Raw genomic sequence first — 21,749 nt, 5'->3', positions numbered from 1 at the left:
CTGTCTTCTCTTGAGAGCCAGGTCTGCCTACGGCAGCCTTTCTCAACAGCAAGGCTCTGCTCACCGAGTCTCTCTCTCATTAAGCCGCTCCAAACCCCATAGGTCACTTTTATTGGTCCACTGCAGTGTTCCACATGAGACTGAAGAACGTCTGTCTGGAAATAGAACCCCCAGCCACTAGTGTCACATCACCAACAGGAGTGAGTGACATACACAAGGCCATTAACTGCCATTAAAAGAGCTTCAGGAAAAGTCCTGAATGGGAAAGACCAGACAAGGCAGGACTAACAGAACACACTTCTTTATTTCTGGACATATTTCTGGATCAGAATGTGTGATGTGTTATGATGACTGGATGCAGGGTGTCTGGAACTGGTTGGTGCTGTTGAGGGTGTTAATTCATGTAGAGACAGACAGACAGACAGAGACAGACGGACGGACGGACAGACAAGACATGACTCATTCTTATGGAGTTTTTCAGAGCAATTAAAAAGCAATTAAAAACTTGAGGTAAATGCAAAATACACTAAATAAAAGCAATTTTATGAACCTTTAGTTTAGAGCCAGTTTAAATCCCATAAGGCTGTGAAGAGAAGAAACAATCCCCTTCTATAATAATACTAACAATAATAATAAGTCACACCCTCCCTTACCCAATCACCACACAACGGAGGGAGGCAGCTGGCGGCATATTGATGACTACCTCAGTGATACATAGCATTACAACATTACAACATATGGGTGACTATTCACCCCAGACAATATCCCCCAGATATGTAGAAGGAAAGAAGGAAAGGAGGGTAGGAGGAAAGGAGGGTAGCAGGAAAGGAGGGTAGCAGGAAAGGAGGGTAGCAGGAAAGGGAAGATTAAAGTTGGATTACCATCAGTGTGCTCATGAGGGGCTGACTGGTTCTCTCCTGGTGATTGTTTACCTTTGAGCTTCTCCTCCTCCTGCTCTCTCTGTTGCCCGTCTGTCTGTCTCTCCTCCTCCTGCTCTCTCTGTTGACCGTCTGTCTGTCTCTCCTCCTGCTCTCTCTGTTGCCCGTCTGTCTGTCTCTCCTCCTGCTCTCTCTGTTGACCGTCCGTCTGTGGTTCAGTTGTCCTGGGAGAGGCAGGACCAGGACAGGGGGGGTCCTCCTGCTTGCTGTCCGACCCAGAGAGGACGATCCAGGGGTGTTCTCTAGGGGTGGACTGATCAGGCCTGGAGCCTGGGGACACAGCAGGTGAACCTGTAGATTGTGTGTCTGGATCTGAGAGGTGGAAAAGAGAAAACACCAGGTTCTTTAGATGTACATGTAGCCTAACAGTTCATATCCGTGTAGAAAACATGTACAACCACACAGATTAGTTCTGTACAGTTGTGTTCAGTGAAATGTACAAAGGCCAAGATTACAGGAAGTAGTTCAAAGACCTGTTAGGGGAGCAGAGAAGCAATGCGTCACAGTCACTAAAATAATGTGCGAATTCAAATGTGAGCAGCTGCTTGTTGAGAGACACAGATTCTTGTCATTCTGCTCAGACAGCGTGGAATATTTGTGACTTGGTAACACATGGTGAAAACTAATAACATGCTGCTGATATGTTGAAAATTAGCAAGATGAAGCCATCAATATCTAACTGATTCTCAACTCAAATTTCATCTGTGGGCAATTATGGGCCCCTTCTTTGATAAATTGTGACATCCTGAACGTGTTTTGTTTTGTTGTGGACGAACAGGGGAAGAACTGGAACTAACAGAGTAATTCATGATGTTTCCATTGTAAGGTTTGTTTCTGAAAGGCCATCCTCTTATAGATTTTCTCAAATGTCACCTGAATTTCCCAGTGCCCGACGTCGAGCCCCTACAACTAACGAGCTGAGGGGACCAGAGACTGCAGCTCAATTCTCCTCAGACTAGACTGCTGCCTGCCAAACAAGACATTCTCCTCAGACTAGACTGCTGCCTGCCAAACAAGACATTCTCCTCAGACTAGACTGCTGCCTGCCAAACAAGACATTCTCCTCAGACTAGACTGCTGCCTGCCAAACAAGACATTCTCCTCAGACTAGACTGCTGCCTGCCAAACAAGACATTCTCCTCAGACTAGACTGCTGCCTGCCAAACAAGACATTCTCCTCAGACTAGACTGCTGCCTGCCAAACAAGACATTCTCCTCAGACTAGACTGCTGCCTGCCAAACAAGACATTCTCCTCAGACTAGACTGCTGCCTGCCAAACAAGACATTCTCCTCAGACTAGACTACTGCCTGTCAAACAAGACATTCTCCTGACGATTCTTTTGTCAAAAGTCTGTGAATGCAATATGCATTTATTTCCTAATGCTGTGATATAATAGTGCTTATTTTCTCAGCATTTCCTGTTTGGTGACAGTGATTACAGTGTCATGTTTTGAGAGATGTGAAGTCTTAATACCATCAGAGTTGTTGTTCTGCCTCGGTTGTCATTGCAGATCTGACGGCCTGGTAAATTCCCCTTCTAACATGCTGCCTGTGGTGCCCGCAGTACCATAACAGAGAACCGTGTTTGTTTGCTGATTAGATATCAAACATTACACACCTCAGTCAAGCATGACATGGAGAGGATTTTGTTAATGGATTGTGTATGTGTGTGTGTGTGTGTGTGTGTGTGTGTCAAAAAAAACACACACTTGTAATGGTGTGTTTGATCAGTCCTTGATGATCGAGCTAGTCTAGCATAGAAGTACAATGTATGTTCTAGTGATCCTATTTCTATGATTGAGACCACCCTCCTCTAGTGTTGACAGACAGTCAGGTGCCTGTATAACATCCCCTACACCAGCGCTATTCAGATCTCACCTGCATTTCTGTTCTACCTGATAACTCTACTGAACATAAATGTTAAAGCAACCTGTAACCATTTCAACGATTTTACTGAGCTACAGTTCATATATGGAAATCAGTCATTTTAAATCAATTAATTAGGCCCTAATCTATGGATTTCACATGACTGGACAGAGGCGTAAGCCATGGGCCCACCCACTGAGGAGCCGGGCCCAGCCACTGAGGAGCCGGGCCCAGCCACTGAGGAGCCGGGCCCAGCCACTGAGGAGCCGGGCCCAGCCACTGAGGAGCCGGGCCCAGCCACTGAGGAGCCGGGCCCAACCACTGAGGAGCCGGGCCCAACCACTGAGGAACCGGGCCCAACCACTGAGGAGCCGGGCCCACCCACTGAGGAGCCGGGCCCACCCACTGAGGAGCCGGGCCCACCCACTGAGGAGCCGGGCCCACCCACTGAGGAGCCGGGCCCAACCACTGAGGAGCCGGGCCCACCCACTGAGGAGCCGGGCCCAACCACTGAGGAGCCGGGCCCACCCACTGAGGAGCCATGGGCCCACCCACTGAGGAGCCGGGCCCACCCACTGAGGAGCCGGGCCCACCCACTGAGGAACCATGGGCCCACCCACTGAGGAGCCATGGGCCCACCCACTGAGGAGCCATGGGCCCACCCACTGAGGAGCCATGGGCCCACCCACTGAGGAGCCAGGCCCACCCACTGAGGAGCCATGGGCCCACCCACTGAGGAGCCATGGGCCCAACCACTGAGGAGCCATGGGCCCACCCACTGAGGAGCCAGGCCCACCCACTGAGGAGCCAGGCCCACCCACTGAGGAGCCAGGCCCACCCACTGAGGAGCCAGGCCCACCCACTGAGGAGCCAGGCCCACCCACTGAGGAGCCATGGCCCCAACCACTGAGGAGCCAGGCCCAGCCAATCAGAATGAGTTTTCACCCACAGGGGTTTACTACAGAAAGACAAACTGCTCTGTTTCATCTGCTGTCCAGGGGGAGCTGGTCTCAGACGATCCCGCAGGTGAAGAGGCCGGATGTGGAGGTCCTGGGCTGGTGTGGTTACACTCGGTCTGCGGTTCTGAGGCCGCTTTGGACGTATTGGCAAATCCTCTAAAATGTAGTTGGAGCCGGCTTCTGGTTGAGAAATGAACATTCAACTCTCTGGCAACAGCTCAGGTGGACATTCCTGCAGTCAGCAGGCCAAATGCACACTCTCTCAAAATATCTGTGGCATTGTGTTGTGTGACAAAACAGCACATTTAAGAGTGACCTTTTATTGTCCGCAGCACAAGGTGCACCTGTGTGATGATCATTCTTGATATGCCACACATGTCAGGTGGATGGATTATCATGGCAAAGAGCAGCAACCCAGCCTTACAGAGCAGCAGCCCAACCTTACAGAGCAGCAACCCAGCCTTACAGAGCAGCAACCCAGCCTTACAGAGCAGCAACCCAGCCTTACAGAGCAACAACCCAGGCAGGTAGCAGGGTTATTCTGGGTTATTATTACTGAGAGACAGACAGGAGGGATGCTGCTGTGTGAATTCCCTGTGCCGCTCGGTCGTGATGGATGGAAGAATCCTTTAAAGACTGAGGACTGATCTCAACCCTCCTTCACCCCCCTCTTTACGCCCTCCACTTCCCCCCGGTACTGCCAACTGAACCAGGAGGTGTCTGTGTTTGAGGAGAGACAGTTACCTTCCTTCTCCCAGTCCTATTAGATAGTCAGCCAGAGTGCCTTGGGGAACTTTAACTTCAGCCGGGGCCAATTCATCAACTTTACTTTGTAAACTTTGAGACGCTCGCTGCACAACGAGAACAGGCCTTGTGACTGTTTCTCACTTGACAGTCAGGTGAACAGTGTGTTGCGTCCTCTTCTACTCGTTGTCATCTAGCAGAGACACGTTGTCACGCTGGTCTATTTCTGACTTGGTGTATGTTACGCCTGCCAACGTGTGTGTGTGTGTGTGTGTGTATGTGTGTGTGTGTATGTGTGTGTGTGTGTGTGTACTCACCAGTGCTGGGCCTGTGGAGTGGGGACTCACACACCTCACAGTAAAGGAGAAGGATGCTGTTGGAGTAAGTACAGGCCCCACAGCTCCACTCATCTCCCTTCCCCTGATCTGGTGGTCCTGGTCTGGGGCTCAACCTTGGTTTCGGGGTCCCTTTCTCAGAGAGCCGACGGGGGGTAAACAGAGAGGCCAGGGGGCTGCTGCTGGTGTCTCTCCCCCCATGGAGGGACCTCCGTTTCCCCCCAAGACGAGACCTGGGGCTGTGGGTAGCGCTGGGGGTGAGGGTGGAGGTGGGCAGCCGCAGCCTCTTCACCTGGGGAGAGAAGTCTAGGTCCTGGAGGTCAGGGGGATCTTGGGAGTTGTAGTTTTTCTCCTTGTCACTCTCTGAGTTCTCCACATCTATAGAACCCTCCTTCTCTGAGGGGGTAACGGGGGAAAGGCAAACCTCTGTTCTTTTCCTCTTCTTCTCTTTACCCGCGTCCGGAGAGAAGAACGAACGGATGTCGTGCTGTTTGTCCTTCTCAAACTGCAGAGAGGAGGGATAGAGTCACGGTAAGACTGTTGTAAAGCCTGTCCTTCTCAAACTGCAGAGAGGAGGGATAGAGTCACGGTAAGACTGTTGTAAAGCCTGTCCTTCTCAAACTGCAGAGAGGAGGGATAGAGTCACGGTAAGACTGTTGTAAAGCCTGTCATTCATCTGATCTGTTGTAAAAGTCTGTCCTTCATCTGATCTGTTGTAAAGCCTGTCCTTCATCTGATCTGTTGTAAAGCATGTCCTTCATCTGATCTGTTGTAAAGCCGGTCTTTCATCTGATCTGTTGTAAAGCATGTCCTTCATCTGATCTGTTGTTGTAAAGCCTGTCCTTCATCTGATCTGTTGTAAAGCCTGTCCTTCTCAAACTGCAGAGAGGAGGGATAGAGTCACGGTAAGACTGTGGTAAAGCCTGTCATTCATCTGATCTGTTGTAAAGCCTGTCCTTCATCTGATCTGTTGTAAAGCCTGTCCTTCATCTGATCTGTTGTAAAGCCTGTCCTTCATCTGATCTGTTGTAAAAGTCTGTCCTTCATCTGATCTGTTGTAAAGCCTGTCCTTCATCTGATCTGTTGTAAAGCATGTCCTTCATCTGATCTGTTGTAAAGCCGGTCCTTCATCTGATCTGTTGTAAAGCCTGTCCTTCTCAAACTGCAGAGAGGAGGGATAGAGTCACGGTAAGACTGTGGTAAAGCCTGTCATTCATCTGATCTGTTGTAAAGCCTGTCCTTCATCTGATCTGTTGTAAAGCCTGTCCTTCATCTGATCTGTTGTAAAGCCTGTCCATCTGATCTGTTGTAAAAGTCTGTCCTTCATCTGATCTGTTGTAAAGCCTGTCCTTCATCTGATCTGTTGTAAAGCATGTCCTTCATCTGATCTGTTGTAAAGCCGGTCCTTCATCTGATCTGTTGTAAAGCACGTCCTTCATCTGATCTGTTGTAAAGCACGTCATTCATCTGATCTGTTGTAAAGCACGTCATTCATCTGATCTGTTGTAAAGCACGTCATTCATCTGATCTGTTGTAAAGCACGTCATTCATCTGATCTGTTGTAAAGCACGTCATTCATCTGATCTGTTGTAAAGCACGTCATTCATCTGATATGTTGTAAAGCCTATCATTCATCTGATCTGTTGTAAAGCACGTCATTCATCTGATCTGTTGTAAAGCACGTCATTCATCTGATCTGTTGTAAAGCCTGTCCTTCATCTGATCTGTTGTAAAGCCTGTCCTTCATCTGATCTGTTGTAAAGCCTGTCCTTCATCTGATCTGTTGTAAAGCCTGTCATTCATCTGATCTAACAGTATCATGTCAGAGTTCATTTTGTCCCTTTAGACCTCTTTTGAGAGAGAGAACTAACACATTATATTCATAAATAATAGCAGTTTAAGATGGTTTCCAGATAATGATGCATTATCATTTAGTAATATGTATGATGCATTATCGTTTAGTAATATGTATGATACATTATCGTTTAGTAATATATATGATACATTGTCGTTTAGTGATGTGTATACTACATGATCCTTTAGCGATATACATTATCGTTTAGTAATGTGTATGATGCATTATTGTTTAATACTATATATAACACATTATCGTTTAGTGATATGCATAATACATTATCATTTGGAGATATGTATAACGCATTATCGTTTAGTAATATGTATAATGCATTATCGTTTAGTAATATGTATAATGCATTATCGTTTAGTGATATGTATACTACATTATTGTTTAGTGATATGTATGATGCACCTACATGTCTATACTGTTAGACAGACATAAACATAAAGTAGCAGTATGATTGCTAGGATTCAAAACCTTCCCAGTGTTAGAACACCATCTGCACACACATTAAAGAACCCAGATCACTAGACCAGTGCCTCACATGGTTAAAGAACCCAGATCACTAGACCAGTGCCGCACATGGTTAAAGAACCCAGATCACTAGACCAGTGCCTCACATGGTTAAAGAACCCAGATCACTAGACCAGTGACTCACATGGTTAAAGAACACAGGATCTTTGTCATTGTCAACCACTCCTCCTGCTGCCAGGGTCGTCTCGCTTGGTGTCCACGCCTCAGCGAAATTCAGGAAGTCCCATTTGTCCTTATCCCCCAACTCTGCCTTTAAGTACTCCTTCTTACCGTTCAGAGTACTGCCCGTTACCGTTTCCTGTCAACAACAACACACACACAGTCTCCTATCAGAACAACACGTACAGGGAAACTCCACTCAAAAATAAAATGTTTTGGACTTTCAAGAAGCATTTTCCTTTTAAGCACTTAATGGCAGAAAATTGACTAAATCAGGGAGCCGCACGCAGGACTTATCCAATAAGAAACACTTGTTTTGCTACAATGTGCACTAATGAATGTGACCATAAACTGCTCTGTTCTTTGCAGCATAATTAACAACAACAAGGTCAATAAACAACAAATAAACACCAAGATCAACAACCTCACTCTGATACATCTGTAATGGTCTTTAAAAGTTTTTTTCTAAAGAAGGAAGGCGGTCATTTTATTGATTCAAATCCAGTTCATTGGAAACGGTGGTCCTGCAGTGGATATTAGTACCCCATAGAATTACAGATATATTGAGTGAACCCGCTATTCAACCCACTGTGTTCCAGTCAAAATGACAAGGTGGTCTCGGGGCTTTGTGCTGTCCCTTTAAGTAAATCTACAGTACCAGTCAAAATGACAAGGTGGTCTCGGGGCTTTGTGCTGTCCCTTTAAGTAAATCTACAGTACCAGTCAAAGTTTGGACACACCTACTCATTCAAGGGTTTTTCTTTATTTTTAATAGTGAATACATCAAAACTATGAAATAACACATATGGAATCATGTAGTAACCAAAAAAGTGTTAAACAAATCAAAGTATATTTTAGATTCTTCAAATTAGCCACCCTTTGCCTTGATGACAGCTTTGTACACTCTTGGCATTCTCTCAACCAGCTTCATGAGGTCGACACCTGGAATGCATTTCAATTAACAGGTGTGCCTTGTTGAAAGTTACATTTGTCGATTTTATTTCCTTCTTAATGCATTTGAGCCAATCAGTTGTGTTGTGACATGGTAGGGGTGGTATACAGAAGATAGCCCTATTTGGTTAAAGACCAAGTCCATATTATGGCAAGAACAGACCAAATAAGCAAAGAGAAACGACAGTGCATCATTACTTTAAGACATGAAGGTCAGTCAATACGGAACATTTCAAGAACATTGAATATTTCTTCAAGCAGTCGCAAAAACCATCAAGCGCTTTGATGAAACTGGCTCTCAAGAGGATCACCACAGGAAAGGAAGACTGCTGCAGAGGATAAGTTGATTAGAGATAACTGCACATCAGATTGCAGCCCAAATAAATGCTTCACAGAGTTCAACTAACAGACACATCTCAACATCAACTGTTCAGAGGACAGAATCAGGCCTTCATGGTCAGATTGCTGCAAAGAAACCACTACTAAAGGACACCAATAAGAAGAAGAGATTTGCTTGGGCCAAGAAACACAAGCAATGAACATGACTGGTGAAGCATGGAGGAGGTGGTGTGATGGTAATACTGTAAGTGATTCATTTAGAATTCAAAGAACACTGAACCAGCATGGATCCACAGCATTCTGCAGCGATACGCCATCCCATCTGGTTTGCGCTTAGTGGGACTATCACTTGTTTTTCAACAGGACAAAGACCCAACAGTAATATTTGACCAAGGAGAGTGATGGAGTGCTGTATCAGATGACCTGGCCTCCACAATCACCCGACCTCAATCCAATTGAGATGGTGTGGGATGAGTTAGACCGCAGAGTGAAGGAAAAGCAGCCAACAAGTGCTCAGCATATGTGGGAACTCCTTCAAGACAGTTGGAAAAGCATTCCTCATGTAGCTGGTTGAGAGAATGCCGAGAGTGTGCAAAGCTGTCATCAAGGCAAATGGGTGACTACTTTGAAGAATCTAAAATATATGTTGATTTGTTTAACACTTTTTTGGCTACTACATGATTCCATATGTGTTGTTTCATAGTTTTGATGTCCACTATTATTCTACAACATAGAAAATAGTAAAAATAAAGAAAAACCCTTGGATACGTGTGTCAACTTTTGACTGGTACTGTATTTCTATGAAAAGTACCTTCCTTCCAGTTAAAACTAAACACACACACACCTTCCTGTTGAGCATGCCCCACATGACGGTGTCAAAGGTTCCCTTGGCGATGAGGTAGTGCACGTGGACGGAGGCGGTCTGTCCGATGCGGTGCGCCCGGTCCTCAGCCTGCTTCACATGGCCAGGGTTCCAGTACAGCTCAGCAAACACCACGTGAGTGGCTGCTGTGAACGTCAGGCCCTGGACACCACAGAACACACAGGACACACTCACTTAAGGGAAGAACTCTCCGGAAGCAGACAGGCGGAGAAAGCAGAGAGAGGCGGGAGAACAGTACGGGAACAGGCAGAGCGAGGAGGGTGAACAGTACGGGAACAGGCAGAGCAGTGACTGTATGCTAGCAGGATAGTACAGATACAGTTGAAGTCGGAAGTTTACATACACTTAGGTTGGAGTCATTAAAACTCGTTTTTCAACCACTCCACAAATGTATTGTTAACATACTATAGTTTTGACAAGTCGGTTAGGACATCTACTTTGTGCATGACACGTAATTTTTCTTACAATTGTTTACAGACAGATTATTTCCCTTATAATTCACTGTATCACAATTCCAGTGGGTCAGAAGTTTACATACACTAAGTTGACTGTTCATTTAAACAGCTTGGAAAATTCCAGAAAATGTCATGGCTTTAGAAGCTTCTGGCTAATTGACATCATTTGAGGCAATTGGAGGTGCACCTGTGGATGTATTTCAAGGCCTACCTTCAAACTCAGTGCCTCTTTGCTTGACATCATGGGAAAATCAAATGAAATCTGCCAAGACCTCAGAAAAAAACATTGGAGACCTCCACAAGTCTGGTTCATACTTGGGAGCAATTTCCAAACGCCTGAAGGTACCACATTCATCTGTACAAACATTAGTACGCAAGTATAAACACCATGGGACGACGCAGCTGTCATACCGCTCAGGAAGGAAACGCGTTCTGTCTCCTAGAGATGAGCGTACATTGGTGCGAAAAGTGCAAATCAATCCCAGAACAAAAGGACCTTGTAAAAGATGCTGGAGGAAACGGGTACAAAAGTCTCTATATCCACAGTAAAACGAGTCCTATATCAACATAACCTGAAAGGTTGCTCAGCAAGGAAGAAGCCACTGCTCCAAAACCTCCATAAAAAAGCCAAACTACGGTTTGCAACTGCACATGGGGACAAAGATCGTCTTCCAAATGGACAATGACCCCAATCATACTTCCAAAGTTGTGGCAAAATGGCTTAAGGACAACAAAGTCAAGGTATTGGAGTGGCCATCACAAAGCCCTGACCTCAATCCTATAGAACATTTGTGGGCAGAACTGAAAAAGCGTGTGCGAGCAAGGAGGCCTACAAACCTGACTCAGTTACACCAGCTCTGTCAGGAGGAACGGGCAAGAATTCACCCAACTTAATGTTGGGAAGCTTTTGGAAGGCTACCTGAAGTGTTTGACCCAAGTCAAACAATTTAAAGGCAATGCTACCAAATACTAATTGAGTGTATGTAAACTTCTGACCCACTGGGAATTTTATGAAAGATATAGAAGCTGAAAAAAAATCACTCTCTACTATTATTCTGACATTTCACATTCTTAAAATAAAGTGGTGATCCTAACTGACCTAAAACAGGGAATGTCAGCAATTGTGAAAACTGAGTTCAATGTATTTAGCTAAGATGTACGTAAACTTCCGACTTCAACTGTAATATTATAATATCATCTAAGCTTTTATCTCACAGTCATGCACACATTTGACATATGGGTGGTCACGGGAATGGAACCCACCACCCCGGCTTTACAAGTGCCATGCTCTACCAACTGAGCTACAGGAAGGAGCGCCATGCTCTACCAACTGAGCTACAGGAAGGAGCGCCATGCTCTACCAACTGAGCTACAGGAAGGAGCGCCATGCTCTACCAACTGAGCTACAGGAAGGAGCGCCATGCTCTACCAACTGAGCTACAGGAAGGAGCGCCATGCTCTACCAACTGAGCTACAGGAAGGAGCGCCATGCTCTACCAACTGAGCTACAGGAAGGAGCGCCATGCTCTACCAACTGAGCTACAGGAAGGAGCGCCATGCTCTACCAACTGAGCTACAGGAAGGAGCGCCATGCTCTACCAACTGAGCTACAGGAAGGAGCGCCATGCTCTACCAACTGAGCTACAGGAAGGAGCGCCATGCTCTACCAACTGAGCTACAGGAAGGAGCGCCATGCTCTACCAACTGAGCTACAGGAAGGAGCGCCATGCTCTACCAACTGAGCTACAGGAAGGAGCGCCATGCTCTACCAACTGAGCTACAGGAAGGAGCGCCATGCTCTACCAACTGAGCTACAGGAAGGAGCGCCATGCTCTACCAACTGAGCTACAGGAAGGAGCGCCATGCTCTACCAACTGAGCTACAGGAAGGAGCGCCATGCTCTACCAACTGAGCTACAGGAAGGAGCGCCATGCTCTACCAACTGAGCTACAGGAAGGAGCGCCATGCTCTACCAACTGAGCTACAGGAAGGAGCGCCATGCTCTACCAACTGAGCTACAGGAAGGAGCGCCATGCTCTACCAACTGAGCTACAGGAAGGAGCGCCATGCTCTACCAACTGAGCTACAGGAAGGAGCGCCATGCTCTACCAACTGAGCTACAGGAAGGAGCGCCATGCTCTACCAACTGAGCTACAGGAAGGAGCGCCATGCTCTACCAACTGAGCTACAGGAAGGAGCGCCATGCTCTACCAACTGAGCTACAGGAAGGAGCGCCATGCTCTACCAACTGAGCTACAGGAAGGAGCGCCATGCTCTACCAACTGAGCTACAGGAAGGAGCGCCATGCTCTACCAACTGAGCTACAGGAAGGAGCGCCATGCTCTACCAACTGAGCTACAGGAAGGAGCGCCATGCTCTACCAACTGAGCTACAGGAAGGAGCGCCATGCTCTACCAACTGAGCTACGGGAAGGAGCGCCATGCTCTACCAACTGAGCTACAGGAAGGAGCGCCATGCTCTACCAACTGAGCTACGGGAAGGAGCGCCATGCTCTACCAACTGAGCTACGGGAAGGAGCGCCATGCTCTACCAACTGAGCTACGGGAAGGAGCGCCATGCTCTACCAACTGAGCTACGGGAAGGAGCGCCATGCTCTACCAACTGAGCTACAGGAAGGAGCGCCATGCTCTACCAACTGAGCTACGGGAAGGAGCACCATGCTCTACCAACTGAGCTACAGAGGACCACACCTCCAATCAGCTTTGCTGATAGCAATGTTGTTTCCATAAGTGGATGAATTGGTGTAATTTAGCATGTATAGTAAAGCCTTAACCCTTAGCTACCTCTTCCAATTCAAATGAGCTCGGGAAAAAAGTTGGTATTGTTTTGTGTGAATACATCTCTAGCGACACAACACAACACAAAAATGGAGACACGTTTTAATTGAGTGAGGTGTCAAAGAGGACAACCTGCCCGCCCCGCTTCGGTTGGGTCATTAGAATTCAAAACAACAGATTCTAAAATAAATTCACACACACGCTTCGCATGCTCGCCTTTAGTGAGTTTAGGCCATTAGTCAAGAACTTTCTCACTGTTTTTAATGCTCGTTTTAATTTGAGAGCTCTGGAAAGAAAGACTTCCTATCCATTTATTACACATAACAAATAAACTGGACCATATCAATCAAAAAGTGTTACTGGGACTGGAATTAGGACATGGTGGATGTATAGTGTTACTGGGACTGGAATTAGGACACGTAGTGGATGTACAGTGTTACAGGGACTGGAATTAGGACATGGTGGATGTATAGTGTTACTGGGACTGGAATTAGGACATGGTGGATGTACAGTGTTACTGGGACTGGAATTAGGACATGGTGGATGTACAGTGTTACAGGGACTGGAATTAGGACATGGTGGATGTACAGTGTTACTGGGACTGGAATTAGGACATGGTGGATGTACAGTGTTACTGGGACTGGAATTAGGACATGGTGGATGTACAGTGTTACAGGGACTGGAATTAGGACATGGTGGATGTATACAGTGTTACAGGGACTGGAATTAGGACATGGTGGATGTACAGTGTTACTGGGACTGGAATTAGGACATGGTGGATGTACAGTGTTACTGGGACTGGAATTAGGACATGGTGGATGTACAGTGTTACAGGGACTGGAATTAGGACATGGTGGATGTACAGTGTTACTGGGACTGGAATTAGGACATGGTGGATGTACAGTGTTACTGGGACTGGAATTAGGACATGGTGGATGTACAGTGTTACTGGGACTGGAATTAGGACACATGGTGGATGTATACAGTGTTACTGGGACTGGAATTAGGACACATGGTGGATGTACAGTGTTACAGGGACTGGAATTAGGACACATGGTGGATGTACAGTGTTACAGGGACTGGAATTAGGACACGTAGTGGATGTATAGTGTTACTGGGACTGGAATTAGGACACGTAGTGGATGTATAGTGTTACAGGGACTGGAATTAGGACACATGGTGGATGTATAGTGTTACTGGGACTGGAATTAGGACACACGGTGGATGTATAGTGTTACAGGGACTGGAATTAGGACATGGTGGATGTACAGTGTTACAGGGACTGGAATTAGGACATGGTGGATGTATATGCCCAGTAGAGGGTCTGTACCGTAGAAATATAATCACTATTCTATCATCAGTGTTTCTATGGTCTGTACGTGCAGTACCTGCCCAGCTGCCTGTATGCTGAGGACGGCCACGCGCGTCTCAGGGTCATTCTGGAACCGGTGAACCAAGTGGATACGCTCTGAGGACGGAACACTGCCATCAATACGGATGTAACTGGCCTGAGAGAGGGGGGGGGGGGGGGGGGGATGGGGAGAGAGGGAGCGCGTGGTCATTACTGATGGGACACTGCCAATGATATGGATGTAACTGGCCTGAGAGAGAGGGGGGAGAGGGAGAGCGTGGTCATTACTGATGGGACACTGCCAATGATATGGATGTAACTGGCCTGAGAGAGAGAGGAGATAGGGAGAGAGGTAAATGTCAGCGCTGATTAAAACCTTGACCTCTGAACCCACCACTAAAACGACAGCAACATCCTATAGCATTGCTGTTTAGAAAAACAACCATTTACTAATACATCGGTGTACACGTCACTGACAAGCTGAAATGGTCCACTCACACAGACAGTGTGGTGAAGAAAATGGGGCTTGTCACCTAAAACCCTCAAACTTCTACAGATGCACAATCGAGAGCATCCTGTCGGGTTGTATCACCGTATGGTACGGCAACCGCACCGCCCACAACCGCAGGGCTCTCCAGAGGGTGGTGCGGTCTGCCCAACACATCACCGGGGGGCAAACTACCTGCCCTCCAGAACACCTATAGCACCCAATGTCACAGGAAGGCCAAAAAGATCATCAAGGGCAACAACCACCCGAGCCACTGCCTGTTCACCCCGCTATCATCCAGAAGGTGACGTCAGTACAGGTGCATCAAAGCAGGGACAGAGAGACTGAAAAACAGCTTCTATCTCAAGGCCATCAGACTGTTAAACAGCATCACTAACATTGAGAGGCTGCTGCCTATATACATAGACTTGAAATCACTGGCCACTTTAATAAATAGAACACTAGACACTTTAATAATGTCTACATATCTTTCATTACCCATCTCATATGTATATACTGTATCCTATACTATATCTTATTCTATACCGCTCTCACATTGCATGTCCATATATTTGTATAGGTTTAATTCCATTCCTTTACTAGGTGTGTGTGTATTGGGTATATGTTGTGTAATGGTTAGATATTACTTGTTCGATATTACTGCACTGTCGGAGATAGAAGCACAAGCATTTCTCTACACCAGCAATAACATCTGTTAAACACGTGTATGTGACCAATAACATTTGATTTGACATTTAGTCAATTCCACTCCACACAGACTGTACCCATATACAGGAAGAACAATGTAGTGTTCTAATACACCTGTCGCAGTGATGTCATCGATTTGATTTTGATTTGATTGGATTAGTCGTGTCTCCCGCCCTCTGTCTCCCCCTCCGTCTCTCTCCCCGTCTCCCCCTCCGTCTCTCTCCCCGTCTCCCCCTCCGTCTCTCTCCCCGTCTCCCCCTCCGTCTCTCTCCCCGTCTCCCCCTCCGTCTCTCTCCCCGTCTCCCCCTCCGTCTCTCTCCCCGTCTCCCCCTCCGTCTCTCTCCCCGTCTCCCCCTCCGTCTCCCCCTCCGTCTCTCCCCGTCTCCCCCTCCGTCTCTCTCCCCGTCTCCCCCTCCGTCTCTCTCCCCGTCTCCCCCTCCGTCTCTCTCCCCGTTCTCACGGCTGTAGTTCATCACGGCAGCATGCAGCTCCTTATTTTAGTCTTGTTCCTGTTAATGGGTGATGATGATGCTTCAGCGAGTGGGAGACTTCTCAAATTAGAAGATGTGATCACACTTGATCACGTATCAGATAACAGCAGACGACACCTATACCCTTCCTCTCACATCACTGCCATCGAGCTGAGAAACGCATGAAACTGGCTTAAAATAAAAATTGTGTGTGTGTGTGTGTGTGTGTGTGTGTGTGTGTGTGTGTGTGTGTGTGTGTGTGTGTGCATTTTACAAACTTCTGTTTTGAGTTTCTACATAATTGGAGATGAGATTCAGCAACACTTGGAGAACAAATGGAATAAAATGTTTTATTTTTTATTTTAAAGCTTCTTTATTGCTAAAAAGTAATTGGTTCATAAAAAAAGTAATTAAATAAATTCCACATTCAGTGTTGCTGAATCTCCTCTCTCCTTGGTTGGAAAGAGAGGAAGCGACAGTGATCCCTTCCCTTTGAGTTTCTACATAGTCTGTTCTAGTGAAAACACAAGTGTGAGTGGTATCACTGCCAGTGGCTGGTTCAACATGTATAGACTTGAGGGGAAAGTACACATGTACCCAACACTAACATGTATAGACATGAGGGGAAAGTACACATGTACCCAACACTAACATGTATAGACATGAGGGGAAAGTACACATGTACCCAACACTAACATGTATAGACTTGAGGGGAAAGTACACATGTACCCAACACTAACATGTATAGACTTGAGGGGAAAGTACACATGTACCCAACACTAACATGTATAGACTTGAGGGGAAAGTACACATATACACAACACTAACATGTATAGACTTGAGGGGAAAGTACACATATACACAACACTAGCATGTATAGACTTGAGGGGAAAGTACACATGTACCCAACACTAACATGTATAGACTTGAGGGGAAAGTACACATGTACCCAACACTAACATGTATAGACTTGAGGGGAAAGTACACATGTACCCAACACTAACATGTATAGACTTGAGGGGAAAGTACACATGTACCCAACACTAACATGTATAGACTTGAGGGGAAAGTACACATATACCCAACACTAACATGTATAGACATGAGGGGAAAGTACACATGTACCCAACACTAACATGTATAGACTTGAGGGGAAAGTACACATGTACCCAACACTAACATGTATAGACTTGAGGGGAAAGTACACATGTACCCAACACTAACATGTATAGACTTGAGGGGAAAGTACACATGTACCCAACACTAACATGTATAGACTTGAGGGGAAAGTACACATGTACCCAACACTAACATGTATAGACTTGAGGGGAAAGTACACATGTACCCAACACTAACATGTATAGACTTGAGGGGAAAGTACACATGTACACAACACTAACATGTATAGACTTGAGGGGAAAGTACACATGTACCCAACACTAACATGTATAGACATGAGGGGAAAGTACACATGTACCCAACACTAACATGTATAGACATGAGGGGAAAGTACACATGTACCCAACACTAACATGTATAGACTTGAGGGGAAAGTACACATGTACCCAACACTAACATGTATAGACTTGAGGGGAAAGTACACATGTACCCAACACTAACATGTATAGACATGAGGGGAAAGTACACATGTACCCAACACTAACATGTATAGACTTGAGGGGAAAGTACACATGTACCCAACACTAACATGTATAGACTTGAGGGGAAAGTACACATGTACCCAACACTAACATGTATAGACTTGAGGGGAAAGTACACATGTACCCAACACTAACATGTATAGACTTGAGGGGAAAGTACACATGTACCCAACACTAACATGTATAGACTTGAGGGGAAAGTACACATGTACCCAACACTAACATGTATAGACTTGAGGGGAAAGTACACATATACACAACACTAGCATGTATCTGCTGCTGTCTCCACTGTATCTGCCATTCTGCACTCAGAGCCAAACACACACAGGGCATCTACATTTTATTCATTTAGCCGACGCTCTTACCCAGAGGGACTTACAGGAGTAATTTGGGTTAAGTGCCTTGCTCAAGGGCAGATCGACAGATTTTTCACCTCGTCCGCTCTGGGATTGGAACCTTTCGGTTACTGGCCCAATGCTCCGAACCGCTAGGTTACCTGCAGCTACAGGGTGGAACTCACTGGCGTTGTGTAAACAGTGACAGTCTATGACCCCCACGCCTGGGAATCTATGACCCCCACGCCTGGGAATCATGATCCCTACAGGGCTGTGACGACAACATCAGGGTTTTGTAACTCAGTTGCTTTATATTTGTGTTCAGTGTAGTTATTTTGTTAGATACTTTTCCCTATTAGCTGAAATCATCCTTAGCTAGCAAACATGTTTCACTATAAAACAACAAAATACTGCACTCTTGAACCACACAACTTTCCTAGATTCATGAAAGTGTTGTTAGACAACAGAAGAAATGTCAACTTCAATATGTGATGTAGTTTTAGGGGAATTTGCAGCAGTTGTTGGTAAGTAATGAATGTGCTAGCTTCTAGAGTAACTTCCTCAACCTTTAAGTGGTTTAGGATTTGAAGACAGGTATGGAACAATCTCCATAATAGTTTGACAGGTCTGAGAAAGTGCCTGAGGGCACATCTGTGTGCTGTGTCAGGGAGAGGGACAGAGATGGCCCCTTAGTGGGGAATTTGTGACAGAGGGGCTGCTGAACAGTGGGAGAGGTGTGCGTGTCCATTAGTTGTGATGAGTGAACAACCGTTACCTTGGCTTCGATGACAGCCTCGGTACATGCCTGTAGCATGGTCAGGTGATGAGCGAACACCAGGAACTTTAACTTCTCAGTCTCCAGCAGCATCTTTATGTAGTCTTTCACTGCTCCGGCCTATAGGAGGAGACCACAGAGGGGCCAATAGAAATGCAACAACAACATATTAGAATACATCTCTATGTGAAGGCCATACAGGGGAAATCAACCACAGGAAGGAAGGGAATGAATTGCTATGAGACACATACTCAAGACTTCACATATATTTGTCTTGAAGGACCACATATACGATACACACCCCCCCCAATCGACAGTCCTGTCCTGCTGTCCACATGCCACACACCTCCTGGACTTCAGACCTCTCTCACCAGTCTCTCCTCGTTCACCTAGAGACTTGGACTGTTAATTATCAGAAGGCCTTTCCTCTCAGAGGGAGGATAATGAAAGTAGGTCTAAGCAGGTCTAGCTAGAAGCCCCCTCCTCCATCTGCTAATGGGAACTTCTCATTACTGGGTTGCTGGGTTGCTTTTAACTCTGCAGAAGTTTAATTAGTGCAACACAAACTTCCTGTCCACTGAAGCAGTGATATGTTATCTCTCTTTAAAGTCCATCATCAGAGGCAGCAGGGTCTCTGGGTAATTGGGAGCATCTGCTGCTGCTGGTAGACGGGGTAAAAATAAAAACCCTGTCCCCTTTCACACTGCCAAACTCGGTCCCAACATGACACCCTATTCTCTATGTAGTGCACTACTTTTGACCAAGGCCCATAGTGCTCTGGTTAAAAGTAGGGCACCATGGAGGGAATAGGGTGCCATTTGGGATGCATCCATGGTCCACTCGCCAGGCATTCACATACGCTTCAGAAGTGACATGAGATGTGTGTGTGTGTGTGTGTGTGTGTATCCACTCACCCCCCAAAAAAGTTATTTTCTGTCAGAGTGTGTGTAGCGGCAGCCAACCAAAAGGGCGAGGAAATGAGACAGGAAGATGACACGTCTACAGCGACGGTGAACTTTAATCAAGCGGAGGAAGGGAAACTGAGAGGAACCAATCAGCAAACAAGACGGAGCGAAACAAGCCAACCGGTGAGGAAGGATTCCTCCGTTGATTACGTTCAGCAGGCGGAGGCAGTCTGAGGCTTTGTTAACCTTGGTGTCGGTATCCTTATTACAGAGGAGCCTGGGTCATGTTCAGTTAGACACCAAACAAAAGTAAAACGGTCCAAAACGGAGCGAAACAGGTGGAGGTACTATCTGTGCTTGTTTTCTGTTTTCTGTTGAAAAAACGTTTGTATCCTTGGTACCAAGTCAGCTTCCTTCACTTAAAGTCACCTGGAAGTTAACGGCTGACATTCTTGCCTGGTGGCGTTACCATGGCAACCACATTAGAAGTAACACCTTGAAAAGGTTCCACTATATTTGGGTTCGGTCTGCTGTGTCGAAAAGGTTTACTTTAGAAAAAAACAGAGAAATTGAAAGGCCACAGTTATGGCTGTCCAGAGTTATGATGGCCAGCCAGAATGCTTTCACTAAGGGGTGGCAGACCTTCACTCTGTTCCCATGGCGATGCGCTCTGAGTAATGTGAAGCATAATAACCTATGGGAGGGAGGGCCTTGCATCTGAGGAGAAGAAAAAAAACATGCTTCTCACCTTTTGACATCGCCCTTCAACAAACAACCTCTCTAGAGAGTGAGAGAGTGAGAGACCCTTTTCTAGAACGGTGCAGAAGTGCTGGGCCAGGAGGGGGTTAGGTGCCTGTGTGTGTATATACACTGTACCTTAGCGATGGCGGTCTGTTTGTACATGCGTGTCACGAGCCCCATGACTTCAGTGAAGGGGTTGTCCGTGGCAGAGACCCCCGAACCCATCGTCCTCATCAGGCGCTCCCACTCCTCCAAGCTGCCGCTCGCCTCCTGCACACGCACACACACACACCACACACACACCACACACACGTCAAAAGGCCTGTCTCTTTCTTTCTCTTTCCCCTCTTCTCTGTTTGCTATAAGGGCAGAACATGTTGCTGTGGATGGTACCCTACTTTTCCTCCTTCAGGTGGAGAGAAAGGAGGAGAGAGAAAACGAAAGACAAGACAATTCCCAAAGACGCTTCTCCCCTCCCCTCCTCTCCTCTCCTCTCCTCTCCTCTCCTCTCCTCTCCTCTCCTCTCCTCTCCTCTCCTCTCCTCTCCTCTCCTCTCCTCTCCTCTCCTCTCCTCTCCTCTCCTCTCCTCTCCTCTCCTCTCCTCTCCTCTCACGTCAGTAGTGCCTAGGTAGGTCACATGGGCTAGCCCAATTATAGCTGGATTGTGACAAGGGGATGTTGAAGATGGAGAACACACTATCCCAATACAATAAATCACACACAGTCTGTTCTCAAGGTGAAACACAATGAGTATTTAGGGGAGTTACTGTACAACGGTAGTATGAAGGAGTATTTAGGAGAGTTACTGTACAACGGCAGTATGAAGGACTATTTAGGGGAGTTACTGTAGAAAGGCAGTAGGAAGGAGTATTTAGGAGAGTTACTGTACAACGGCAGTATGAAGGAGTATTTAGGGGAGTTACTGTAGAAAGGCAGTATGAAGGAGTATTTAGGGGAGTTACTGTAGAAAGGCAGTACGAAGGAGTATTTAGGGGAGTTACTGTAGGAAGGCAGTGTGAAGGAGTATTTAGGGGAGTTACTGTAGGAAGGCAGTATGAAGGAGTATTTAGGGGAGTTACTGTAGAAAGGCAGTGTGAAGGAATATTTAGGGGAGTTAGGGGTATTACTGTAGAAAGGCAGTATTTAGGGGAGTTAGGGGTATTACTGTAGAAAGGCAGTATGAAGGAGTATTTAGGGGAGTTACTGTAGAAAGGCAGTATGAAGGAGTATTTAGGAGAGTTAGGGGTATTACTGTAGAAAGGCAGTATGAAGGAGTATTTAGGGGAGTTAGGGATATTACTGTAGAAAGGCAGTATTTAGGGGAGTTAGGGGTATTACTGTAGAAAGGCAGTAGGAAGGAGTATTTAGGGGAGTTAGGGGTATTACTGTAGAAAGGCAGTAGGAAGGAGTATTTAGAGGAGTTAGGGGTATTACTGTAGAAAGGCAGTAGGAAGGAGTATTTAGGGGAGTTAGGGGTATTACTGTAGAAAGGCAGT

General features: G+C 46.3%; 1 protein-coding gene across 2 annotated transcripts in view; it reads right to left on the bottom strand.

Annotated features, from left to right (window-relative positions):
• Positions 1-21,749, bottom strand: part of LOC116361898 (DNA annealing helicase and endonuclease ZRANB3) — a 79,491-nt gene that overhangs the window by 32,519 nt on the left and 25,223 nt on the right. Inside the window, exons 9-15 of one of the 2 annotated variants that reach the window (XM_031816260.1) lie at positions 20,389-20,523; positions 18,608-18,727; positions 14,209-14,328; positions 9,529-9,708; positions 7,360-7,533; positions 4,826-5,348; positions 933-1,250 (exon numbers count right to left, since the gene is read on the bottom strand). In XM_031816260.1, the coding sequence (XP_031672120.1) occupies positions 933-1,250; positions 4,826-5,348; positions 7,360-7,533; positions 9,529-9,708; positions 14,209-14,328; positions 18,608-18,727; positions 20,389-20,523 (1,570 nt within the window). The remainder of the gene's footprint in view (positions 1-932; positions 1,251-4,825; positions 5,349-7,359; positions 7,534-9,528; positions 9,709-14,208; positions 14,329-18,607; positions 18,728-20,388; positions 20,524-21,749) is intronic. The other variant, XM_031816261.1, reaches the window with a different exon arrangement.

The sequence above is a fragment of the Oncorhynchus kisutch genome, unplaced genomic scaffold (assembly GCF_002021735.2).
Source record: "Oncorhynchus kisutch isolate 150728-3 unplaced genomic scaffold, Okis_V2 scaffold768, whole genome shotgun sequence".
Classification (NCBI taxonomy): domain Eukaryota; kingdom Metazoa; phylum Chordata; class Actinopteri; order Salmoniformes; family Salmonidae; genus Oncorhynchus; species Oncorhynchus kisutch.
This window is presented reverse-complemented; position numbering and strand designations above follow the sequence as displayed.